The sequence below is a fragment of the Geotrypetes seraphini genome, chromosome 5, assembly GCF_902459505.1.
Source record: "Geotrypetes seraphini chromosome 5, aGeoSer1.1, whole genome shotgun sequence".
NCBI classification, from domain to species: domain Eukaryota; kingdom Metazoa; phylum Chordata; class Amphibia; order Gymnophiona; family Dermophiidae; genus Geotrypetes; species Geotrypetes seraphini.
In genome coordinates, this window is record NC_047088.1 from 149,776,699 (window position 1) to 149,804,675 (window position 27,977).

The 27,977-nt window shown below is 41.1% G+C and overlaps 1 protein-coding gene across 3 annotated transcripts in view; it reads right to left on the bottom strand.

The window, feature by feature from the left end:
- The window catches only part of NBEAL1 (neurobeachin like 1), a 400,332-nt gene that overhangs the window by 105,182 nt on the left and 267,173 nt on the right, over nt 1-27,977 (bottom strand). For all 3 annotated transcript variants that reach the window (XM_033945971.1, XM_033945972.1, XM_033945970.1), the window contains 5 exons: nt 23,204-23,328; nt 18,077-18,203; nt 14,701-14,849; nt 9,294-9,427; nt 2,031-2,132 (listed from right to left, as the gene is read on the bottom strand). In XM_033945971.1, coding sequence (XP_033801862.1) covers nt 2,031-2,132; nt 9,294-9,427; nt 14,701-14,849; nt 18,077-18,203; nt 23,204-23,328 — 637 coding nt within the window. The remainder of the gene's footprint in view (nt 1-2,030; nt 2,133-9,293; nt 9,428-14,700; nt 14,850-18,076; nt 18,204-23,203; nt 23,329-27,977) is intronic.

The window sequence follows — 27,977 nt, forward strand, 5'->3', positions numbered from 1 at the left end:
AGAAATCTGCAAAAAGCATAATAAATGAGATGCACCTTGTAAAAATCTATAAGGTTATAAGGAAACTGTAGGTGAGAAGCTTAAAGATATTAAAAGCCGACATGACTAATTTCTATGTGGTAAGGGATATTATTTCTTGCAGAGATATTTTAAAATTTCACTGTAGCATCTTTAAATCATCTGGGTAGGAATCACTAAACTGAATGCTTCTATACCAAGTAGCTAGAAATTAGAGTTGTGGGCTAAGAACCAGAAAGCCAGGGTTGAAATCCAGATTCTCCAAGTAATGATTCTTGTGATCTTGTGCAAAGTCATTTCACCCTCAATCACATCACATACAAATTACCATATTTTTCGCTCCATAAGATGCACCCTAGATTTAGAGGAGGAAAACAAGAAAAAAACCCCATTCTGAACCAAATTCTCCCTACCAGGCTCTGCACCCAACCCCACACTCCTTGCCAGGCTCTGCTCCCTGCCCCCCTCCCTGCCAGGCTCTGTACCCTGTCCTCCCTCTGATGGTCTAGTGGTAGGCCAGGACAGGGCAGGCTGGCCTAGTGGCAGGCAGGCAGGCTGGCCTAGTGGCTTATTGACAGACAGGCAAGCCTAGTGGCAGGCAGGCAGGGCCCCCCATGTAACCCCCCATACCTTATTTTAGTTCCTCCAGTGGTCTTGCCCTTCCTTCTGGCTGACCCCCAAACAAGCTGCAGCAGCATCAGAGCGGCGCAAAAGGCAGAGGTGAGCTTTTTGTATGCCTGCCTTGTCCCGCATCGCTGCATGAATGGCTGCCGTCAGTTCTTGTGCCGTTGCACCGTTGCCTTTTGCTGCTGCAGCTTGTTCAACCCCAGTCTACCCTTAACTTGGCCTCCAAGCCTATGCATACAAAAAATTATTTGTAGAACCAGTGTGAATGAGAAAAAAAAAAATGCATCAGCATCGGTGCCGATCTTTTAACTCCCATTGCATTGTTGGTGATAAACCATGGTTAACTAGCTCTATGCAACAAATCCTCGGAGTCCTGGCTTCAATCAGACAACAGAGGTCATTCCCTGGCCTCACCTACTGGCACAAGGATGCGGCAACCTCCACGTGCACTGATGAGTTGCAAGTGAAGGTCGCCATATGTATGCCCCAATAGATCAGGTGGCCTCCGATGCTGGTGGCCCATGCACCAGTAGATGTGAAAACATAGCTGCATTCGCCGGTGCAGAAAGTAAGAGTGGCTGCTTTGAATTTATGAAAGAAGGTGGTAACTTAGACGTTTTGGCGGACCCTGGATATGTAGTTGATCTGATCACAGAGAGGCTCCTGCTCTCCCAAGTGAATCCCACAGAGCCTGTTCTCTTGTGGCTCTCTTGTCTCCAACGTGTCTTTGAGATCGTGCGCCACAAGCCCAGCGCCTTTCTTTCTCTGGCGTCCCATCCTCCTTTGATGCAACTTTTTTTTTTTCTATTCTCCAGCATTCTACCTTCTGACGCAATTTCCTCTTTCTGGCCAAGCAGGATTCATCCGAGGGAGAGAGGTTGTGTCGGAGGGGGATGGGAGTTAGTTTGGGAGTCAGCCGGAGGGAAGGGCAGGACCGCCAGAGGAACTAAATAAGGTAATCTGGGGGGGAAAGGGGGGTCTTCGCTTCATATGACACACTCTTATTTCCATCGACTCTTATGGAGCGAAAAATTCGGTACATTAACCAGTACTTCTATTTCACCCATACCAAAATTGGTTCAAGGTAGATTACAGATTAAGAAAACTGGAACAATATTCTAGGAAGAACTCAAATTAAATTGTAATCACTCTACAGGAAAATGGCTTGAGTACCTGCTGTAATCAAATTAAGCTTGGATTTGGAATAGGCATGTAATTAAAATTCAAGTTAAAAAAAAAAATTCCTAAATTAAGTAGTTTTTATACCAGCTGAGAGAATATAGCAGGTTCTTCACTCAAACACCACTCTGTTCTTTATAGGCAAGAATGTTTGAACACCTATTTTTCACAACATGTTCTTCTATACTAGCTAATCTACTTCCTACCTGTGTTAGCCCCGATGCTTTCAATAGCTCCTGTGGTGATCTGGCCCCATAGAGATTTGGAGGGCACAGAGACAATATTCGACTATACACTCTGTTTCTCACCTGTAACAGAAAAAAATGTGAAAACTTCACTATACAGTAGAAAATCTTAGTATTAAAGATGAAGCAGATAAGGATCTTTCTTGATTCAAATTGTACTCTAAGTCAAAAAAGGCACAGTTCGACACATGTTCTGTCTGAGTGTTTGAAGAACCACAGCATTAATAACTGAAGCTTTGCTACCCCTGGTAACGTCACATTAAATGCTTTTAGACTGCAGGATTACATTTGATACTAAGCATGTATTATGTATTTTTTTGTCTGTCTTATTTGGCTTGCTCTAGCATGGAACTGGGCAACAGAAAATATTTTCTCTCTTATGTATTAGATAGCTTTTTCTATATGGTTTAAAAAATGGTCAGGCAATTCTAGCACTTTTTAAGTTCTTACACTGGCAGAATCTACAACAAATAGGAAATGATCATCCTATTGGCCATAACTTCAACATACCATAGCTACAGATGGTATAGTAAGTTCAAAATAAATAAAAAACAAAGTGAAAATAATTAACCTTATATTCCCTCATCAATAAAATGTTTAATTATAACAGATTTCTTAGGCAGCAATTTCAGAGTTTCCTACAGATCTCCACAGAAGCAAATTATTCTTAAGACAATAGGCACCAAAGGGGGTAATTCTATAAAAGGAGCCCCCCCCTTTTTTTTTTTTTTTAACAAAACCACACAAGACGTTTTTAGCACCAGCCAGCATGTTGAATGCTCTATGACTGTTGGAGCAGCATATTCAGTACGCTGGCCAGCGCTAAAACCTCTTGTGCGGTTTTGTAAAAAGGGGGGTTAATTAGTAAATTATCTTCAATAATGAGCTCTAACAAGCTCATAATTTAAAAAAAACAAAATTTAATTGAGGGACAGGCACCCATCTTCTTAAGTACGATTTTACAAAAGATAGGCACGTATCAGTGATAACACCAAAGCAGTGTTTTTCAACCTTTTTACACCTACGAACCAGCGGAAATAAAAAAATTATTTTGTGGATCGGCAAACTACTAAGACTACTTTCTCTTGATTATTATCTTTACCTCTTTTAAAAAAGGTTAAAAGGTTTTGCTGTTTGCTTTTCTTTATTTCCATTTTGTAGGGTTTCAAATTTTATGAAACAAAAGAACACAATGTTAGGTAGGAAAGAATACATGCCAGCACAATAAAGTAGGGAGCCAGACTAGCCAAAAGCCCGCGGATCGCGAACTCAACATGTGTGCGTGATTTCGTCGTAGTGGAGGTGGCGCCAATGTCTACTGCACACATTGCCAATTTACATGATTTGATTAAAATTCTTCATGGACCGGCAGGAAATTTTTGCAGACCGGCACTGGTTCACCGGTTGAAGAGCATTGCTCTAATGTAGGTCTTTAAAACTAAGTGTGATTCTGTAATGGGTGCCTAAGTGTGATTGAAATGCAATAGATGCTTAACTTTAGGTGCTATCTGTTTTAGATGCCAAATATAGAATCTGGCCCCAAAAGTCTTTCAAGGATATTTCCACAGATGATTTTCCAGGACATTGGATCTCTAGGGGAGAGGAAGGCATAGTAGATGGCATGGATTGGCAGACTAGATAAGCCATATGGTCTTTATCTGCTTCCATTTTTCTATATTTCCAGAAGTAGATGTTTGTGATTCCAAATCCTTTGAAACCCAAATAGGATTTGGTAAAGGCTTCCGTTCAGAAGGCTCTGGGGAAGAATCAAAAATGAAGGATGGGTGGGGAGTCCCAGGGTGATATATATTCACGAAGACCTCTTATCCAAGACCCACACTGAAAAAAGTACTAGGAAATGGCAAGCATAGTCTGAAGCTGGGGCTCAAAGTAGCTCCAAAGTAGAGGGCTAGCTATGATTGGATCACTCACCTGTTTCTGAAGATTCACATGTCCCTCTGTCCATAGGCCCCATAACAGGAAGTACAGATGATAAAGCGGCCTTAATTTTAGCTTTCCTTTTGCCCAAAACAATGGGTTATGCTACACAGGTAGTTTTAGAATCAGCATTTTAAATTAAAAATAAAAAGAAGAAAAAATAGCTTCCCCCCCCTCATATGTAAGGCTACATTCTGGTGTGCCAGGACACAGGTAACAGCTCTCTTCACTACCCTCTTGGGGGAGACTGGTTTTATCCTCCCCAGGAGGTCGATGACATCATAGGCACAAACGGAATTTATACCAAAGTCTCCTTTCCTGCTTACAGTGCACCAGGACACAAGTAGTAGCTCTTGCCAACAGCAGCTTTTTATAACTAGGGCTTTTGATTAACATGCTTTTTATAACTAGGGCTTCTGATAAACATGCCCAGTATATAAATAAAATAGATGTAGCATAGCAACGACCGCAAAAGAATAGCCCCTAGCTGTCAATGCCGCGCACTCAAGAGCCAAGCCATAAGACCAAAGCGGTCCAGATCTTGGAGCGCTATGGGGCCCTGCGTGAGCAACCTCCGATGACAGGGCAGCCGCAGCCCTTTGTCTGTGCTCAAGCACATCAGATCTGCGTACCATGGCCACCCAGGGCAGAACACGCCCTATCATGGGCCATGGCGGAAAAACATACAGAAGTTCTTCCCGAGGTCAAGGCTGGACCAGAGTGTCCAGACCCTCGCTGCCGACCTCATTGTATCGGCTGAAGATTTTATCTGCCTTCCAGTTCCAGGCGGATGCCATCAGATCGAAGGCCAGCCGGCCCCACCGCCGAAAAATGGTCTCAAATGCCATCCTGGACAAGGACTATTCTCCCAGGTCCAGAAATTGACGACTAAGAAAGACTACCTGAACGTTGTCCATGCCTGCCACGTGTGCCGCGGACAAGGCCACCAGATGCTTTTCTGCCCAGGAAAAGAGCATCTGAGCCTCCATACTCAGCAGAGGACTCTTGGTGCCCCCTTGCCAGTTGACATAAGCTACCACTGTCGCATTGTTGGAGAACACCCAAACCACCTTTCAATGGAGACCCCGTTGAAATTTCAACAAAGCCAGCATGATCCCTCGGAGTTCCAGGCGATTGATGGACCAATGGCTTTCCAGCACCGTCCACTGGCCTTCCACCGGGACAGTGTTGCACACAGCCCCCCACCCGGAGAGGCTTGCATCCATAGTCAGGGTCACCCAGTCCAGGCCTTGCAAGGGAAGCCCTCTGTCCAGCATTACAGGATTCAGCCACCACTGTATGCTGCTGCGGGCTGCTGCCAACCAAGGCAGCTTCATACTCAGCGAATCCCACTGGGGATTCCATTGGAGCCAGTAGAGACAACGGAAGAGGACGAAGCTGTGCTCTGGCTCAAAGAATCACATCTGTGGTCAAAACCATGAGATCCATGCCTTGTAGGTACTGCCAAGCCATTGGCGCCTGAACCTGCAACATGTCCTAAATGGCACTCCACAATTTGAGCTTCCTGGAGTCCGGCAGAAACACCTGGTTCTGGCCCATGTGGAACCGGACTCCCAGATATTCCAAGTCCTGTGTTGGCTCCAGATGGCTCTTCCTGTTGATCATCCATCCGAGACGCTCCAGCAATTGTACCACCTGGTGAAGCGCCCGGCGGCCATCCTTCAAAGAGGGGGCCCAGATCGGCCAGTCGTCTATGTAAGGATGGACCAGTACGCCCTGCAGATGGGCAGCTACCACCACCATGATCTTCGTGAAGGATTGTGGAGCCATTGCCAGCCCGAAGGGGGAATTGAAAGTGCTGACCAAGAACATGAAATCGTAGAAACCTCCTGTGTTCCTGAAAGATTGGAATGTGGAGGTACGCTTCTGTGAGATCCAGGGAAGCCAAGAATTCCCTTAGCACAACTGCAGCCAGAACCAAACGCACCGTTTCCATCTGAAAATGGGGCATTCGCAGAAAGGCATTCATGGATTTCAGGTCTAGAACAGGCCTCCAATCTTTGGAGCCTTTCGTTGGAATGACGAAGTATATCGAGTATCTCCCGGAGCCCAAGTCTTTGGTTGGAACCGGTTCTATGGCCGCCAGATCGAGCAACCTCTGAACTATGGCCTGCATGCGCCGGGCTCGTTCCGGATTCCCCGCGAGTGAGATTAGGAAGAAGTCCGCCGGAGGACAGAAAAACTGCAAGCGGAGACCCTCTCTGAGCACGTCGAGGACCCACTGATCCGAAGTCACTCTCTGCCACTCTGAAAGGTAGGATGAGAGATGTCCCCTGATCTGAGGAAGAGGGGCCAGAGGTTTAGTGTCAGAACTTCTTGGGTTGAGCAGGAGGGCAGGGGTTGTAAGATTGAAGTCGCGCCTGACTTCCAAACCGAATTCTGGAAGGTGCTCCGAACCTTTGCCCTGTAGCCGGAGGTCTGGAGAACTGGTGAGGTCTTCCTTTAGGAACGAAAATTTGACCGTCCCGATCCCTGCATAGGATGCGGTCCTGACCCAGGAGGCACCTTAGGCTTATAGTCCTGCACACTGGCCATCTCATCCAACCCTGGGCCAAACAAAAGCAAACCCTTGAAGGGTAACCGGCTCAGCGTCGCTTTGGAAGAAGAATCTCCTGACCACTGGCGAATCCACAGCATTCACCGAGCCGAAACCGAATATGCTCCTAGTTTAGCAAAAACCTTCATTATGTCATAGAGAGCATCCGCCAAATAATCACCCCCGAGACCAGGAAGTCAAGATCCTTAAGGACATCCTCTTCTGGATCCTTGCGGAGTTTTGTGTAACATGCACAGGCAACAAAGGAAGTGGCCACCGTGGCTCTCACTCTTGCTGCTGCAGAATGAAAAAGGCGCTTCAGGACAAAATCCACCCGTCTGTCATGAACATCTTTCAGGACCACCCCTCCATCAGAGGGCAAAGAAGTGCCTGTGCCACAGCTGAATCCACCTTTGGCGGGGCCAGGTGCTTGGCAAACTCTGGGTCCATTGGATACAAGCGCGCCATGGCCCTAGCACATTTAAGGAGACCCTCTGGGGACTTCCAAACATCTAAAAGTATTCTGGCCAAATCCAGATTATCCAGAAAGGAAGCAAATAGCAGACATTGATCACTCATCACAGAACATTCAGCCTGTTCTATAGGGTCCGCATTTAAATTCAATGTCCGAAGGGACTCTGAAATCATGTCAGGCAGGCAACTAAATTTAAAGAGCCTGTGGATGGTTGGATCCTCTCCCAAATCCCGGGACCCACTGACTTGGGTGTCATCAATATCCACTAGGTTAGCCACATTAGTGGATGACACCGAAGCAACCTGTGATAGCAAAGGCATAGAAATGGTCGCAGAAGCAATGGCGGGAAATGCCCGTCTGCTATTGGGAGATCCAGAAAGGGAACAAAGCAACATGCTGCAATCCAGAGGAGGGGCAGACCCCAACGGCTGCACTGGATTCTGAGTGGAAGAAGCAAGCTTAGACTTATTACGCATAAAAGCCTGATTCATCATATCCACAAATTCCGGGGGAAAATAATCTCTGGTGGCAAGAACCGCTCGGTGAGACTCAGATTTAGAATACTTAGGAGACTTGTGAGACTTTTCCCCTGAACTGTGCTTGCGTTTCGCGGAAGCACCCTCCGTGCCCTTCTTAGGCGCCCCGGATGCAGCAAACACGTCTCCAGTCAAATTGGAGGAAAACAATGCCTCTTCAGAGGAATGCAGATTTTGCGCACGGATCACACCCCTCGCGGGCCACGGCACACACAATGTATGGCTGCAAATCAGACAGCCATCTGCCACAATCACAGCAATAATCCATGCCATCCTGTTCTGAGGTGGCCATTTCTGAAGTTTGGAGCGAAAACGAAGCTCCTAAGGCCAAAAAAATATACTTTTAAAACTTTTAATAAAAATCCAAGATGGCTACCGCGGGTGCTGATTTTGCCCTAAAATGGCCCAGGAAAATCACAGGAAACCCAGAAAAATGGTGATTTTTAGATTTTACAGGTGGGAGGACCAGGGCATGCAGGGAAACCACCCCAAAAAACCCTTTCCAGGACCCCCCCCAAATTGCCAAACTTGTGGGTACACAGACACACACAGAGACATGTGCTACAATAGAAATCAATGGCAGCCAGCTAACACAGAGCCCCAGGAGCTGATAAAAGACTGGATTTCTGATCTTCTGACTGCCTCACCTCCCCAGACAGGGACTCCCAGGACCTCACAGGAAATCAGGGAGGACCCGTGGTCCGGTTCCGATCCAGGTGTATCTCCATGGAACTGCGCAGCCTGCGCTCTACCCTTTTGCGGACGAACTAAGGGTGAGGTGGCTCCTGATCCCAGAGACCCGATCTAACCTGCAGGCTGTCTGAGGGTTTTATTGCAGGTCTGCTAACAGTGCCTCTCCCAGAGGCAGACAATGAAATTACAAAAGTCTGCAATGTCTCACCAAAGGATATCCCTGAAGGAAGAATCCACAGTACAAGGGCAAAACCCCCGCAAAAAGTCCAAATTAAATGAATTATAAATGTAAAATAAATCACGAGCAGAAGAGACAAGACCAGCCGTTAAAGCTGCAGATTCAGACTGGACTCTTCAGGGCATGTGACAAGAGTGAATACATCTAGGGAGGGGCTAAAGGTTTGTGTTGAAGTACCTGTAGCTCAAAGCTAGAGAAGATTCACAAATCCCACTAGTGAAGATTCCAGAGTTTATTGTACAAGAATGACTTCATCATAAACTGTCACCAAGAAAAAGCCATTTCTCTCCCACCGCATAACTAATTAAGAATTGAGGCTGCTCTTATTAGTAATTATAGTTGTAGCCAGTGAATCATTTACTGTTTATGTTGTGAACCAAGATGTAATGGTAAGAAATGGGACTAGATACCAAAATTTTTTCCATAGAGTAATAGTTGATTAAATGCAAAAGCCTCAGTCCCACCACTCCACCGCTGTTAGGATTCTGAACCGCAGGAAGAAATTACGTGGTGACTTTCATCATTGGCTCTTGTGCATTTACCAATAGTCCAATACTAATATCTCTAGTTTTTTTTATATATATTTAAATATTCATTTCTATTTTTCTTCAGTTATTTTATCATATATAATGTGCACTTATCTCTGCATTGGCCAACATCTGGTATCTAGTCCCTAAATCATTGCAGTATATGGACGGATATTAAGGTTGGAATAACACAACTAACATAGCCATTATTCAAGTGCTTTAAGTGAACCAAAATGTGGCATCTAAAACGGGCATCTTACCTCCTTCTTAAAATTCAAAAAGTAATTAGTTTGGTCAATGAGGAAGATCTCTAGAGCTGATCTTCGCAAGTTGTATCTCCGCAAGTGGACCTCTCGGATTTGAGGCAGAGGCCATTTAAAATCAAATCCCACTCCTAAGGAACAGAAGTAGTCATGCTATTAATAAAGTGCAATGCACATGAAAGTAAGTTCATTATACAAACCCCCATATAGTCAACATTTTAAGGTAAAGCAAAAATGTTGTATGTGCTCTTGATGTGAAGCAAAGAAAATTAATGTATCAAAATAATTTTTTTAAACAGTGATACAGTCAAGTATAAAAACAGTTTGGCATGCAAGATGATCTTACCACAGTGTACTAAAATATGTCGCTTTCATTTCATGCAAAAATTACACCGACACCTTTGCTTTCAGGGGTTGGTTTACTTATGGGGAGGATGCATGTATATATAAAGGGTGTCTATGTAAAATTTCCAAAAATGCTCCCATCTATTTTGTAAAGATAACATGGGTGTTCAAGTGCCTTTATAAAATAGGCACCTGGAATTAGCTCCAGTATTGCACAAATTGTCATACATACATTTATACCTGCCCTAAAAGTGGTGTAAATTTATGCATGCATTCTATGCATGGGCACATGTATTTTTTTTTTAGGCGAGACTAGGTTGGGTCCAAAATTAGGACGTCTTTCTTTTTTCCCAATTCTTTATTTATTTTTCATCTTACATCAAGTACACAACATTACATCAATTGAATCATACACATCACTTGAAATTCTTTCTATTATCATCTTAAATACATAAATTATCTCCCTCCCCCACCCACTCTTCTCACAAATATTGTAATAAAAAAAAAATCATACATGTGTTATATTCCTAAATATTGATTAAACCTATGATATAATTATATACCACCCCCTTCCGATAATTATAATTTCAGTATAAAAAGGCGTCTAATCATTACAATAAGTTATCAATGGCCCCCCAATTTTTTTAAAATTATTATAATTCCCTTTTTGTATGACAATTGTTCTTTCCATTTTGTATATATGGCACAACGAATTCCACCAGAAGGTGTAATTAAGTCTAGTGTAATTTTTCCAATTTCTGGTGATATGTTGAATGGCGACTCCTGTCATTATCAATAGAAGTTTATTATTACTTGATGAAATTTGACTTTTTATTCTCATTGACGTCCCAAATAGAATTGTATCATATGATAGAGCTACATGGTTTTCTAATAAACAATTAATTTGAGACCAAATTGATTTCCAAAAGGCCATGTTACAGGAACAAAAAAATAATAGATGATCTAGAGTCCCTGCTTCCAGATTACAATGCCAGCATCTATTAGACTTAGAGCTATCCAACTTCTGTAATCTAACTGGGCTCCAAAATGCTCTATGTAACAAAAAGAATCAAGTTTGTCTCATAGATGCAGACACTGTACATCTCATTCTCCAAGACCAAATTTGTGTCGTGGCCATTGATATGTATTTTAAAAAATATACATTGTATATTATGTTCTGATCATATTATATCCCCCATGAGCACTTACATACAATCTTTTCAGTGTGCATCAGTGGTGTACCTAGCATATTTGACATCATTTTTTAACACCCCCTTCTATGAAATTTATTTTTTACTAATAATCCACAAGTCGCACAAGAAGGGTGTATCTAGAAAAATGACAGCAACTTGAGCATTGTAAAACTAAGCAAGTCAGTTTAATACATATTGATCCTGCAGTCAATGTTAACAGAAAACCATGTCTTTTTCAAACAGAACACAGATGTACCCCTCACTCAGTACAGAATAAATTACCACAAACTAAAATAGAAATATGTAGACAAAAATAACACTGAACTATCAATAAGTCAGATTCTGCATACAATGCCAACATCACATAAATAGGAACAGTGATGCATGTCCCATAGTATTGTGCAAATATCAATCACCACTTTAAAATTAACAATTAGAAATAAAAATGGAAAACAAGATAACACCATTTTATTGGACTAATATATTTTTCAATTATGGTTGATTTCAGAGGCCAAAACTTCTTTCCTCAGGTCAGTACAGAATACTGCTGTTACAGTATCCTGTCGACCTGAGGAAGGGGGGTTTTGGCATCCGAATGTTAAGTCAAAAATGTATTAAAATTAATCCAATAAAAAGATCACTCTATTTCCATTTCCTATTTATAAACATTTATTAGTACAGCTATTTTATGCTATAGCAAGAAAAAAAAGGATTTTAATTTTTTTTACCTTTGTCATTTCTGGTTTCTGCTTTCCTCATCTTCTATTCACTCTTGTCCTTCCTTCCAGCATCTGCCCCCTCTTTGCCCTTTCTCCCCCCCTTCCGTATGGTGCCTGCCCTCTCTCTCCTTTCCATCTACTGTCTGTCCTTATACTATGCCCCTTCCATCCAGTGTCTCATCTATCTTTGTTTAGGCATTTTTTTCTTCCTTTTCGTGCTAGCCTCAGTCTTTCCATTCCTTTGCTAGATTTGTCTGCCACTAATCTTTCCTTTTTATGTTTTTCCCACTTTTCTCTGTGTTTATATCTTCCCATTTAATTTTACCCTCATTTTTCCTTTCTTTCATCCTTTAGTCTTTAGTTCCCTTTTCATCTCATCTACCCACCAGCTATTCCCATCTCTCTATCCATTCTCCAGCACTCCCTATTGCTGCCTCTCTCTCCTTCTCTAGTCTTCTATCACCCTTCTCTCTAGTCCTGCATTTCCACTCTCTGTACTCATCCTTCACTGCCTCTCATTTCCTCACTACACATCACGTCCTAGTTATCTTCTGCTGCTATCCTTCTCCCTTACTCCCTAGACCAGGGGTGTCAAACTAAATCGCTTAAGGGGCCGAAATCTAAAACATAGGCCAAGTCGAGGGCCGAATTTTTAATTAAGATACTTAGGGTCCTTTAATTAGGGTACACTAACCGATTTTGCGTGCGCTAAATGCGCTCCTTAATAAAAGCATCCCTTTGTCTTACTAAAACTTCTACTAAGAGAAGTATAGGGTTACCCCACACCAAAATTAAAAATGTGGACAAAGTATGGGCCAACATTTATATTTATTTTAAAAATTACCATAAATATATGTGAAATCCAGGCAGCAGCAGTAGAGTGCTGTGTACGCATTTAAATTGCTACAGAAATTATAAATAATAATGGGGATTTTAAAAAAATGACGCTGCAGAGGGAATCACCAGCAAAAGGCTGCGAACTGCGAAGCAGCCTGTTTAGGGTGCTGCGGCTGCCGACGAGTGCTGGAGGGAGGTTTGTCGGTCTTCTCATGGTGGGAGGGTCAATGGGTAGGGCCCAGGACGATGATGCTGGGGGGGGGCCCAGGACGATGATGCTGGGGGGGGGGGGCGGGCAATGACTCTGCTGCGAATCCAGTGAAGGTGAGGGAGATGCCCAAAAAGCCCTACAGCACTGCACTGGTGAGCCCCCCTGACCATTTTGGGCCCTATCTTTTAATCCGGCTCTGATGGAGCTGTGCTCACAAACTGCCAGCGGCTGCCCTGAAGCTTTCCCTCTGTGGCGATCTGCCCTGTCAGAAATGGGAAGTTTCGGCAGAGGGAAAACTTCGGGGCAGCCGCTGGCAACTTGTGAGAACAGCTGCTGTGTTGGGGCCCTTCTGTGCAGGAAAATTTTGGTTACTAGCAGAACCGCACTCAAGTGGCTAAAGAGCTGCATGCGGTTCGTGAGTCGTGATTTGCCGACCACTGTTCTAAGCCAATAGAAAGGACTCTAAAAGGCAGCTGTACTCTATGTACCTATGATCTGGAGGCATAGCAGTAGGAGGCAGCCAATAAGAAGGCAGTGCATAGGGTGATAGAGACTGTGATTGGTCGTGAGGATTAAATGCAGGGAGAACAGTGTCACACAGTATAGCAGTGGTGGCCACAGCCGTGAGATGCACAAATCTTTATCTGATGACTTCTGGCAGGCCAGCTTTATCGTAAGTTGGTAAATGTCTCACAGGCCAAATTATATGACCCTGCGGGCCAGAGTTTGACACGTCTGCCCTAGACCTTTTCTTTTTTCTGCTGTCCCCCCCCCCCTCAGGCCATTCCGTCTTCTGCTCTGCTCCCCAATCCTTGTGCGACATCCATCTTCTGCTCATTTATTTTTCTCTCTCCGCATCTACCATCATTCCCTCTGCATCCCTAATATTCCTTTCCAACCTCTTCCCTGTGTCCTTGTTTCTGTCCCTGTTCCCTCCCCATGTTTAACATCTGTGTCCTCATCCCCACCTGTGTCATTTTCTCTCTTGTCCTTAACACTGAAGATTTCCAAAAGGATAGTATGTGGCACATGTATTTCTGGAGTGGAGGAGTGGTCTAGTGGTGCTGCCTCAGCACTCTGAGGTTGCAGGTTCAATCTCCATGCTTATCCAACTGAAAGGTATTGGCAGGATAGAAAACACTAATGTAATGTAATATCCCTGTGACCCTGGGCAGGTCACCTAGCCCTTCATTGCCTTAGGTACCATAGTTAGATTGTGAGCCTGCCAGGACAGATAGGAAAAATACCTACAGTACCTGACTGCTATTCAATATAAACCTCGTAGGATATAAGTAGTATATAAGAAAAATAAATAAATATTGCCGGAGGTAAAGCAGCAGTGCTCACTGTATTCCACAGCATAAGGTTCCTTCCTCATGTTTAAAGGTTTGGCTATAAACTTCCTTACTCCCGCAAGAGAGATGAGGAGTCAGTGATTGTCACTAGCTATTCAGCAACATAATGAAAAGCTTGAACATCCAGCACTCTAATTAGAAAGTAAATGAGATACAGTACATTAACATTTAATCTGCATCAGTCTCATACAAATTTTGCTTGATTTACTATGGAAACAAAAACCTTCATTGCTAGAAGTACGGGAAAAAAAGGGATAATTTCAGAAACAGCTGATCTCATTTTGTTTATTGCCACAGTGCACATTCAGTACCCATCTAGAAAGCAAGATTACAAACAGTATCTTTTGCATTACAAGATCAGTACAGATTGCCTCACTTGACAGGTTTTAATATTTTTTTGTATGAAATTATTTTATTTCCCCTTCCCCACATCTTTTAATGTGCTTTTTTATTATTTATTTATTTATTTTTTATCAGAGCTCAACTGCTCTAAGTGGGAAATTATATTTGAAATAAGACACTGATTGCTGAAATAGGTAACCGAAGACAGGAACATTCCAAGTCGGAATTGCACCGTGTGCAACAAACCCCCTAACACTCTTGCCCTATCTATTGTGCTACAGCTACCAAAGGGGAGACAATGAATGGGAAGTGATTTTGTTCCCCTATCTCCCTTACGCTTTGTATGATTGCAGTGTTCACAGAGCAGACAAACCTGGCAAAGATGCATGAAAAATGGCTCACCTTCTTCTTTTTCAATGCTACTATCATAGAAGTAGATATGCTGAGTTGTGATCTCCAGCTTCCCAGAGATTACATCCATTATGGTGATGAGTTCACAGTCTTCAGAAAGTACCAATTTTTCCTTCTGACTTGGTTCCTCCTTCTCATTTCTGTAACCAAATTACCCAAAATCCCACAGGTTTTAGATAAAAGCTTCAAGAGGAATTTTTGTGCATTTTAACATCCAAGCATCCAACTATATAACTGGCTATTCTAGCAGACTTTCTTTTAATGTTTTTATTGATTGTAAATCACTCTGAAAGTTATGACTCTAAGACAGTATATCAAAGTTTTAATAAACCTGAAATGTAATATCTAGCTAGACAGTATAGCAGCTGGTCTCACAAAACATGGCACACTTGTGTGCCACATAGTGATGATAAACAGTGGATAAATTAAATTTTATACTGGCTCCTGGTTATGTGGCCAGATGAAGGTTTCCACTTTGTTGGTAGGGCCATATATCCAGTAGTTACCATATAATCATGGATCCTCAGACTGTTTCATCTTTGCCCCAAGATTGATCATGGAGGAAATGGATAAAATGCATTTTATAATTCAGCAGGGAAATATTGAAAATCAGACATGCTTACAGTACCTGAGATTATTCCATAAACTATTTCTGTGTGTAAATGGCCTCTTCTAAAATACTGATCAGCATAAAAGTAAGTGTTATGATATGATGGTATGTACTGAATTGGAATTTGAATAGTGCATGGATGGTGTTTGCAGGTACATATACATTAGAAGGCAACTAAAACTGGGGTTTCCAGGCAAAATCATATTTGCAGCTGAAATTCACCACACAGTTTCAGCTGAAAACAAAGACAAAACTGGTTGGCATACCTTGCACGTCCCCCCTGCCCAAAAGAAAGCCCTCCCAGGGCCTACCTTAGAAGCCTTGGTGGTCTAGCGGCCTTGTCAGGCCAGGAACAACACATTTCTGTCAATGCCAGCTCTGCAGTCAAAATGGCTGCCAGGGCTTCCTGCGGCAATTTCACAAGACTGCTACAGAAGATCACAACAACCATTTTGAGACTGACATGGGCAGGAGCCCATGCTGGATGAAATCACAAAATGACTGCTATGTGACTGCTACAGGAGGCCCCAGCAGATATTCTAACTGTGTAGCTCACATGGGTAGGATTGTTTCTGCCCTTCTGAGGCCACTAGATCACCAAGGCTTTTGAGATAGGCCCAGAAGTGTCTACAAATAATGGGCGGGTGGTGGCTTTCAGCTGGGGTTGGCAACAGCAGTAACAGCATTCAGTTAGGAGAAAGGGGCCAGAGTCTGAGGTGTCCTGATACTTGGGGGGGGGGAGGACTTTAGTTTTCAAAATGGCCAAATGTGAATTTCAGGTCATTTTTGGAGCCAAAGCTGAAACCAAAACTCAGCTGACTTCTAATATAGATTACAATATACTCTAATCTAAATGTAGATATTTACACCAACAGGCTAAGTACAATTTCAAGCGCTTACACTAGTGTTTCATAGTGTGGTGTTAATGTGCATGAGTCGAGTCTCTTTCATTTACTACTATTATTAATTATTTCTAGGCACTACCAGATACACACAGCATTGCACAGAGTCACAAAGAATAAGAAAGGAAGCTCTGAAATGAGAGGGCATAGAATAAATTTAAGAGATGAAAGGCTCAGGAATAATTTAAGAAATACTTTTTTACAGAAAGGGTGGTAGATGTATGGAACAGTCTCACAGAAGAGGTAGTGGAAACAAAGACTGTACGTGGGATCTCTTAGAGAGAGGAAGAGATAATGGTTACTGTGGATGAGCAGACTGGATGGGCCATTTGGCCTTTATCTACCATCATGTTTCTATGTTCCTATAAAGATACATAGGTGCCTATGTGTCTTTATAAACTAGCACCTAAGTGGGAATCTACTCACCCTCCTAAATCATGGACCCCATTATAAAATTACCCTATTGAGGATAATGTATTATGTATTATGGTTTATGTATTATGTATTATGTATTAACCACTGTATTATGGTTAAGAAAGAGAATTTTTGAGAAGAGAAATGAAGGGAACGGCTTGGTTGGCAGATGGGAAAGGTATACTAATATTATACATTTTTCTATTTTTATAAAATATTTTTATCAAATAATAGACTGAACAACATCTCTTTTGAGGAATCAGAAACAACTTCAGATTCTGTTGATCAAAGAAAAGTAGAAAGGGATAGATACTACTACTATTTATCACTTATATAGCGGAAGGCCTGAGAGTAGCAAGTTACAGTAGTCTAAGCGTAAGGTGATGAGGGCATGGATAAGTGTTTTGGTAGTGTGCTCAGAGAGAAAGGGGCAGATTTTGGTAATATTATAGAGGAAGTAGCAGGTTTTAGCCTTATGTTGTATCTGGGCAGTGAAAGAGAGAGAAGAGTCAAAGATGAGCTTGAGATTACAAGCAAACAAAAGAGGAAAGATGCGAGTGTTGTCCACAGAGACAGAGAACGAGGGAAGCGGAAAGATGGGTTTAGATGGGAAGATGATCAGCTATGTTTTAGCCATATTCAATTTTAGATGGCGGTGAGACATCCAGATGGCAATAGATACTTAAAAAGCAACTGAATGACAATATCAACCAATTAATTTTTAACAGGTATCTCTGTTCAGATGTACAAGTGCAGCTCAAAAGCCTCAAAAGCATGATCAGTTAACAGCAAAACTTATGCTCTTAGATTTAAGGCAACCATGTGAAGCCATATTTAGAAAGACGAATCTAGCCAATTAAAAATAAATATTGTGCAAACAGGCTCTCTTTTACTAAACCATGATAGAGATTTCTACAGCGGCCTGGAGCGCTAAATGCTCCGATGCTCATAGGAATTCCATGAGCGTCAAAGCATTTAGCGCTCTGGGCCACAGTAGAAACCTGTACCGCAGCTTAATAAAAGGGGTTGGGAGTACATTTGTAAACCTTGTCTTGGCCAAAAAATAGACCGAACGTGACCAACTAAATCTATGCATAAAGTGATTTTGTGTAGTCTGAGACAAGTCACCAAGCTAGGGCGAGTGGAATTTTTTTTACCAGTTACATTTATAATGTTAAAAGTTGAATGTAACCATGTAAATCTTTTGAATATTGACCTTTAACAGTCCACCTTTATCAAGCTCTTTTCTCACAGACACATATAAAAGCCTTAATAAGTCAAGCCCTAAATTTAGGCTTTTTTCCATTCATGATTGGAAGGATAATGTGGATAAATTTTGGTGAGAATTCTGAACCTCCATTTCTTACCCCATGGAATTTTTTTTCTATGTCTCATTCTTATCAGGATAAATTATCTCAGATTTTCCATTTATCTTACATACATGCTTGCAGCAGATGTTGGATCCTCTTCTGGCATTTCAAATCTATCATCTTCCATGTCACTAATCTTCACCTGTTTTGCCACCTCTAGAAGCAGTGATTCACTTGATGGCTCTGACTGCTGTATCCCTGTAAAGATTTTTTTATTTATTTATTATGATTTTGTTACAATGTTGCACAAATACAGTTTGGTGGCTATATTTTGATGCATTTGGCATATATGTTTTCCCCCCAGCACAATGATTAAAGAGCTGATCATCCACACACTTTTGAATTTGGTCAGCTTTCTATAACAAAGGTTCTCAATGATATCAGTCAGCTAATGTACCTGGATTTCACACAAAAAAATGCACCTAGACTGGAGTGCGTTTCTTTAAAATATAGTTTATCAAAGTGAAGTCTAATCAAATTGTTTCGAGGATAGTCAAAACTAAAATTATAGCAAGATGTTATTAAACAAGGCTATTACTGCAGTAAGTAATTTTGTGAAACAATATCTTACCTCTACAAGAAAACATTTTTATTTGGCACGACTATGAGAGCTAAATGTCAAATATCTGCTAATAATAACAAGCTTTTATTGATATTAACAGGAGTTGCCATCCAACAAATAACACATAATTGGAAGGACTGTAGAAGACTGAATTATTGTTTTTGGTGGTCTTCAGTTTGTCATGTGTATAAAATGGAAAGAGCGTTGGCTGTTCAAAAAGGTTATTATAATAAATTTAAGGATGTTTGGGGACCTTTATTAAATTATAGTAATGAATAAGTTACACTTTTCCCAATCTTAATACACATGTGGATTTGGGGGGGGGATTTCTTGTTTTTACATTAAGAATATATAGATGATTGTCGTAAGATATTATTTTCATGTGGTATATATTAGTTGTATATGAATTTGGGAGGGGGGTGGAGGTTAAATCTTCTTGGTGTATGATATTGAAAATTTTTCAAGTGATGTTGTATTATATTTGGTTGATATTTACTGTACACTTGATGTAAGTTTAAAAATGAATAAAGAAATTAAAAAAAAAAAAAAAGAAAACATTTTTATATGAGATCCCAATGTATTCTGGTTTTATCAAAATTGTGCATTTTTAGCACATCTTTTTTATTCAAAGCGCATACAAGGAATACAACAGTTTTCAATTTATAATTATGCATGTACAAAGTATTATTAAAGAGCAAAGAGGATCAAAATAATATGCCTTGAGAATTTTATGGCTACTTTACTACCCGCCACACCCTATTCCCCATTCCCCCAAACCTGTATTTAATAAAATTGTGCATTATTTCTCAGTATTAAATAATTCACGATGATGTACAGAAAAATTCTAAAAAGCAACAATCCTAGAGTTATTGGTAGTGAGGGCAGAAAGCAAATCTAGAGGAACCAATTTTCTTCCTTTTTTTTGTAAACTATCAATTTTACAAACATAACCAATTTCTCATCTATATTTCTTATAAAGATATAAGAACAATCTTTCCCTTCCCATCTCCCCATAACTCCCAAAATCAACCACACTCTCTGTAGGCTTTCACCAAAAGCAAAACAGATCATAATATATGCTGAACTAGAAGGTACTATCACCCATCATCTGGTTACTTTAAGTCTTAAGAAAATCCAAGATTTTGTAAAATCGTATTATAGTGCATTGCCCTGAGTTTAGTCATTAAATTTATACAATCCAATTTTATTTGGACCTACTCGTTGAAGCTGTAACATAGTAATATAGTAGATGATGGCAGATAAAGACCTGAATAGTCCATCTAGTCTGTCCAACTTTACCCACTCTTAAATTACTGATTTAATTTAAAATTTCATTCTTCTTAGCTATTCATGGGCTTCTGGACTCATCTTTGGACTCTTAAAATTAAGCAAGTAGCACTCCATAGATCAAACACACTGAACTTTAGTGAGCTCATTCATGAGTATCAAAGTTTCAGTTCAAAAAAGTTCAATCTTAACACAAGACCACCAGGTGTGTGACAATCCCTCCACTCTCCACATTCTTTCCAACGTAATCACATCCCTGGATCTTAGATTTGTTTAAATTGTTCAGGGATGTAGTACCATTTCTATAGAATATTTTGTAGCTGTTTTCTACTAAGTTGCTTGCTACAGATACAGATATGGAACTGGGCAAGTACTTTACAGAAGTAGGGTCAATAAGGTCTAGAAATGCCTCCCCTCCTCAATGTTATTTCTAATTAAGTTTTAGAAAAAAATGAGTTCTAATGAAAGATTAGGTTCTTACCTGGATAATCTTTTTTTCTGTTAATACATACAGGAGTCTGTACATTAGGTGATCAATCTGTGTTCGCAAAATATTTGCAGAAGGATGTCAATCACATCTTTCAGCTCCTCCTCCTTATGGAAGCTCCGCACCATTAAGAAGTTTTTTGATGAACCATCTTTTCGTTTGCTGGTGCAGAAATCCATTTTGAGTATTTTGGATTATTGTAATATTATATATTTAGGGGCCTACAAAAAAATACTTAAAAAATTGAGACTGATTCAGAACACTGCGGTTTGCCTCATTTTTGGACTAAAAAAATGGGAGCACATTACCCCTTTCTATCAAAAACTCCACTGTCTGCCAGTGGAGTCCAGAGTTCTGTTTAAGTTTTCTTGCATTTGTTACAAAGCAGTTTTTGGGATGCTACCAGACTACCTTGCCTCTCAGTTTTCTTTGAACTATTCTAATAAGAGAACACGTAAAATAAAACTATTTAATTACCCTTCTCTAAAGTCATGTCAATATACAAAGTTTTTTGACAGAATTTTATCATTCCAGGCTAAACTGAACATATGGCTTAGAAAACCTATACTTGAGGCTACTTCTTTTTTTTTTTTAATTCTTTATTCATTTTTAAATCTTACATCAAGTGTACATACATTAAAACAATACAATTAAACACATCACTTGACAATCTTTCTATTTTATCTTATAATAAATAAAATTACAACCCTCCCCATCACTCCCTCTATTTTTTTCCCAATATGAATATTAATATATAAAGCCCCCCCCTTCCTAACATACTTGAGGCTACTTCTTATTTTGATTTTAGAAAATCACTAAAGACACGCCTGTTTGACATGTTTACATTTTAGTTGTGATACTGTTTTAACTTCTTCTTGCTTTTTAGTTGATGTATTCTTTTTTATCGACTGTGTTATTATGTACTTTATATACATTGACCGTATGTATCTTTTCTGTTGTGAACCGCTTTGAACTTTTGGTATAGCGGTATACAAAAAAATTAATTATTATTATTATTCACCAGTGGAATATAGTGACCTCTTCAGTTTGTACCAAAGCAACTGATCTCCAATGTAACCGAAGAAGAGAGAAGGAGGGGTACGGGGAACTTCCCCAGAGATGATATACATTTCTGTTCAGCCCTGTAACTCATGAAAAAGGACAATACTAGCTTGTGCTAGTCTGAGGTGAGTTACATTCAAAGTACAGCTGATATTCCTCTGTGCCCAAAGCTTACAATCTAAGAGTCTTACTAACCTACACTAATGCATTAATGTGCACAATTATGATTAATGTGAGTTACATTAAGGGGGAAATTCATCAATGGGCGCTAAACGCCCCTGTCCCTCCTTTCCTCTAGGGCAGACATGTCAAACTGTGGCCCGTGGTATGTTAAAAATTGGGCTGCCAGACATTTTAAATTTTATAGTAAATCTGGCCTGCCAGCACGAACCGCTGCTGCTCTTCACTTGCATCTGCCTTCACCTAATCTCCTCTTCAAAGTAGCCTGCTGAGGATCGCCAGCCGGCTGTAGTGAACCTCGCAGGTCGCGGTCCACCTCAGTAGCATGTTCCCTCTGACGCGATCCCGCCCCTCCTCTGACATAAGGGATAGCGTCAGAGGGAACATGCTACCGAGGTGGACAGCGGCCTGTGAGGTTCATTACAGCTGGCCAGTGATCCTCAGCAGGCTGCTTTAAAGAGGAGGCCAGGTTAAGGAAGACGTGAATGAAGAGCAGCAGCAGTTTGTGCCGGCGGGCCAGAGGAGACCAGGATGGAGGGAGGGTAGGAATGGTGGGCCAAATCTGAAGGTGAAACCGGGAAGAAGAAGGGGGAAAAACATACAGGCCTTCAGGACAGGGGCGGGCCCTGGTGTAGAAGTACCCGGCGGGAGAGAAGAAGGGGTCCAGATGTGCATATGCCGGACTGAGTGGCAGGTGGGGTGGGGAAGAAATAAAACAGAGGAGAGGGAGAGAGGGAAGGAAGAGAAAGAGAGAGAAGTTGGACACAAGGGATGGTGTGGAGGGGATATAGAGATGCTGGATAGGAGGGTAGGTGGGAAGAGAAACGGAGAGATGGTGGACTCTGGGGTGGTGGGGAAGGTGAGGTCCATCGCTGCAGCTGCAGATATGGACACGAAAAAAAGGAAAGATGCCAAACCTCCGGGGGATGGAAGGGAAATGGAAGGGGAGGACAGAGATGGAAGATGGATAGGTAGTATGGAGAAAGAAGAAAATGAGAAATGGGCAGGAGACCCTGGCAAGTGAGTTATCAGAAGACAACCAGAGCCTGGGACCAACAAAAGGTAGAAAAAAAAATTATTTTCTGCTTTGTGATTACAATATTTATTTTGTTTACACCACAGAGCTGGTGTGGGGTTGGAGATGTTGTAACCCTATACTTTTACTAAGAAAAGCCTTAGGGGTTCTTTTATTAAGGTGCGCATTTAGCGTGCGCTAAATCAGTTAGCGTACCTTAATTAAAGGACCCCTAATTATCTTAATTAAAAATTCGGCCTGTGGCTTAGTCTCTTTTTTCAGATTTTAGCCCCTTATGTGATTGAGTTTGACACCTCTGCTCTAGGGTATACATATTGCATTAATATGTATAGTGAAAACATAATTATATGGTCTGTTAGGCAAAATAGCCCAAATCAATTACATAAGTTTTAACTTGCATGTACAGATTTAAAGATAAATTCATTGCATAGCTAATTTGACTAAAATAAAACATTTCAGCTTTCAAGTGCTTTTAACACACCAGGGTACATGCAAGGCATTAGCACCTCTCAAAATGGTATTAGCATCTCCTTAAATAAATGATAAGATTTTTACACTAATGCTACAGGAGCTTTAACACTTACCTAAATTATCCCGCAATGCACTAGCATCCAAATGAGAGTCAAAGTTGTAATTCTGCACTAGTTTGAGCCTCATCCGAGAATAGTTTTCAACACTGGAAAGTTTCCAATGATTAGAATTTTCTTTCCTAAAAAGCGCCAAGATACAGAAAAAAGTAACCAAATTCAGATAAATAACTAATAACTACAACTGAATCCAGAGCTTCATACAATGGAACAATCTTAACTAGACTTTGAACAAGCTAAAAAAGTAAAATATTTTTTTAAAGGCTTATATAAAAACCATTGACTAACATGGATATGACAAAACAGATATCCATGATCAGTACTGCATAAAAATTTAGGCCCTCTTTAACTAAGCCATGGAAGAGGTTTCTACTGTAGCCCAGAACGCTAATTGCTCTGATGCTGCTCTGACAGTCATAGGAATTCTGAGCATCAGAGTAGCACCAGAGCATTTAGCACTCCGGGCCACACTACAAACCTCTACCATGGCTTAGCAAAAGAGGGGTGTTTAGTGTATCAAAACCTGGGAATTACAAAAGTAAGATGACAATCACATACAAATAGTTATAATATTCTGGAAGATATTTTAGTTGTCATAAGGACATCGGGTTGGCGTGGGAAACCAGCTCCGCCTCCCGACGCCTCCTGCGACCCTGCACAGACGCTCTCCAGACTCTTCAGGGCAGCTCCACTGAAACCGGGAGCTGCCCCAACAGAAGCCCTGCCTCTCCGCCGCAGGGAAGGACATCGGGTCAGTGTGGGAGACCGCCTCCACCTCCCGACGCCCCCTGCGGCCCTAACATTAACTCCCAACCTCTTCAGGGTTGGGATGGGTTCCAATAGGCATTAGAACTGTTACCAAGACCTGGAGTGTACTGCTAAGAAAAAGTTCCCAATTAAGACTTGCCCCAGACGAACTATGCGAGATCTGGGCCAAGGGAATTAACCCCCTCAACATAACCAATACGATCAGAATTCAACTACTCTTAAGGGCCGAGCAAACCGCTCAGTATCATTTAAATAATCCAAAACTGACTATCACTTAAAAAACTCAGAAATTAGGTCAGGCCAGGGAGATCAATATAGTTATTGCAATAGGAAGGTGTCACATTAATCTGCAATCATGAATTTTCTACTGATTCTATTGATCTACTTAACAACTGGTTGCATTAAGGATATTAATGCACTCTATCAACAACTACAAATAGTCCATTACCCTGAAGAACCTATCAGGCTCCTAACTAACCAACGGGAAGATAGAGAAAATCTTATTAATGTAATTACTAGCAAAGGAAGACACCAACGTACCCTCAAAAAATGGACAAGGAAATAAAACCTATCAGAACCACCACATCCGCCAGACCTATTACACCCACTTATGTTCCTTGCGCATACTTTAACACCAGATCCGTAAGAAACAAAGCTTTTTTTAAGATTGGATCATCAGCAAGCAAATAGCCTGTCTTTTTCTAACAGAAACATGGTTAATGTCTAAAGAAGATCCAATAATAAATGACCTTCTACCAAATAACTACAAAATTCTCATGCTAAATCGGGATGGCAAAAGAGGGGGAGGCTTAACAGTTGTTTCTAAAGAAGGATTTGAACTTGAACTATTGGATTCCAAAATGACCAATCAATTAGAAATACTAGCATGCAAAATTAGCAATAAGGAACTAGAAGAATCACTTTCTTGCATACTATTTATGTCCCATTGAAAATTTGTACAAAAGCTAGAGAGGATTTCTGCGAATTTGTTCTACATAATTCAAACGCTCCTTCATATAATATTATCGCAGGAGACATAAACTTACACTTAGATGAATAGGGCAACCGAGAAGCAAAAGATTTTAAAAACTTCCTATCTTTGCTTAATTATAACCTCCCTCTAACCACACAAACACATGAAAAAGGCCATCATTTAGATTTAGTAGCTATGTCCACAAAGGAGACTCTGGATCCTTCCATCTCTTTACCGGAGGGCACCTGGCGTCGTGATATCTGGTCTGATCATTTCACTTACTATTTTACCCTATCCTGGACTCATCTAAATTCTAAAACACAATCAAAGATAAAAAAAGAATATCTCTGAAGGGGCCATATCAACCCAGAGGAATATTGGTCTCAATATGAACTACAAGCAGAGATAGAAGAAAGGGTTGATTTCTGGGATAACTGGATGAAAATGAGCACAGCCATCCTAGACAATACTGCCCCTAAACGTAATAGTAAACGCCACCCAAATAAACATAATAAATGGTTCGACGCTGAACTTTTGAAAATGAAACAAGTAGTAAGACGCCTTGAAAGGATCTAGAAAAAAATCGGGAAAACTGTCAGACCGGAATATCTGGAGATAAGAACATAAGAAATGCCTTCACCGGATCAGACCAAAGTCCATCTTGTCCGGCGATCCGCGCACGCGGTGGCCCATTTAAGTACACCTATTGGGAAACCCGGATTTCCCGTATCCCTCAATATGGTTTTCAAGAAGATGTGCATCCAACTTGCGCTTGAAACCCAGAACAGTAGTCTCCGCCACAACCACCTCCGGGAGAGCATTCCAAGCTCCAACCACTCGCTGTGAGAAACAGAACTTCCTGACATTTGTCCTGAACCTGCTGCCACTCAGCTTCAGGCTGTGGCCCCGTGTACGTGTGACTTCCGAAAATGTTAACAATGCTTCTTAACATAAAAAGTTATAAACAATTGATAAAAGATAAATGCAAAGCATTCTACTCATCCAAAATTGACCCAGCCAATACTAGCTCGACAGGAACCAATACAAAAGAATTGTTCAACTTGGTTACAAATTTATTCGATACCACACGCCACACTCAACCCATGCATAACATTAAGTTACCTTTAGCAAACGATCTAGCACAACACTTTCACTCAAAAATTAAAAACTTAAGGAATAACTGCTTAGCAAACGATATACATGAACATCAAATAGTTAACAGACAAAGGAAATGAAATACCAGTGGATGATCTGGAGCTCCTTTCAAAATTTAGAATGGAATAATTACATCAAATTATACAAGTACACAAAATCGTACTGCTATTTGGACTTCTGTCCCACAGAAATTATGAAAACAGCCCCATTAGACTTTAAACTAACATTGTTGAATTATTTGTCCGAAAAATTTAAAAATGGAAAATTCCCTACGAATAATGGTCACATTATAATAACCTCAATTCTAAACATCGTAAAGAATCACTAGCATTAGTAACCAACTACAGACCAGTAGCATCCATTCCATTGTTTGTAAAAATCATGGAAGGATTAGTGCACATCCAATTGATGGAATATCTTGACCAGTTCTCTCTCGTACATGAAACCCAATCTGATTTCAAACCTTTATTTAGCACTGAGACAGTAATTGCAGCCATATTAGATAACTTACGCTCCTTGTTTAGTAAAGGCATCAATGCCCTGATTATGCAATTTGATATGAGTTCCGCCTTTGACTTAGTAGACCATGGGAAATTGCTACAATGCTTAGATGCAAGGGGAAGAAGGGGAAAGCCAACAGTTGACCAAGGGTCGACGATTCGGAAGACGGTATCCTGTGAAGATACTGAGGGGAAAAATGGCTGGGAAGAAACAAGGGACAAAGTGCAAGAGTCGACTAACCCAGAAGAAGTAGTTACAATGTCTGCAGCAAAAGAGAAGAAAATATGAACCGAAGCACAGGGAAAGGAAAGGAGGACAGCAAAATACCAGCATCTAAAGTGCATATATGCTAATGCAAGGAGCCTAAGAAACAAAATGGGGGAACTAGAAGCCTTGGCCAACGCAGAAGACATCGACATCATTGGAATCTCTGAAACATGGTGGAATAAGGAAAGCAAATGGGATACAGCACTACTGGGATACAAGCTCTATCGCCAGGACAGATCAGGACAAAAAGGAGGTGGAATAGCTCTATACATAAAAGAAGGCATACAATCCAAAAAATGGACACAGCAGAGACGGCCAGCAAGCTGGAATCTCTATGGGTTAAAATACCGGGAAGGAAAGGACCTGAAATAAAGATGGGCCTATTTTATCGCCCACCCGGGCAAACCAGAGATATCGATGAGGAAATGGAAGCCGTGATGAAGCAAGAATGCAAAAACGGCAACACGGTTATTATGGGAGACTTCAACTACCCTGGGATAGACTGGAGTCTTGGAAGCTCGAAATGCGCTAGGGAGACAAAATTCCTGGAAGCTACACAAGATTGCTTCATGGAACAGATTGTTAGAGAACTGACGAGAGGAAATGCCACTCTGGATCTAATCCTAAATGGGTTAAGGGGACCTGCAAAGGAAGTAGAAGTAGTGGGACCGTTGGGAAACAGTGATCATAATATGATCAAGTTCAAGGTTGAGGTAGGAGTGTCAAAAGTCAAGAGATCCATTGCGACAACCTTTAACTTCAGGAAAGGAAACTACGAGGCAATGAGGAAATTGGTAAGGAAGAAACTTAGGAACACTTCCAAAACATGGCTAACGGTAAATCATGCCTGGTCCTTCTTCAGGGACATGGTGAGCGAGGCGCAAAATCTGTATATTCCCAGATTCAGGAAGGAATGCAAAAAGAATCGAACAAAAGACCCGGCGTGGATAACCAAAACAGTGAAGGAAGCGATAGGCAATAAGAAAAAATCATTCAAGAAATGGAAAAAGGACAAAACTGAGGGGAACTGGAAAGAGCACAAGAAGCATCAAAACGAATGTCACCGTGAGGTTCGGAAAGCCAAAAGAGAGTATGAAGAGAGGCTAG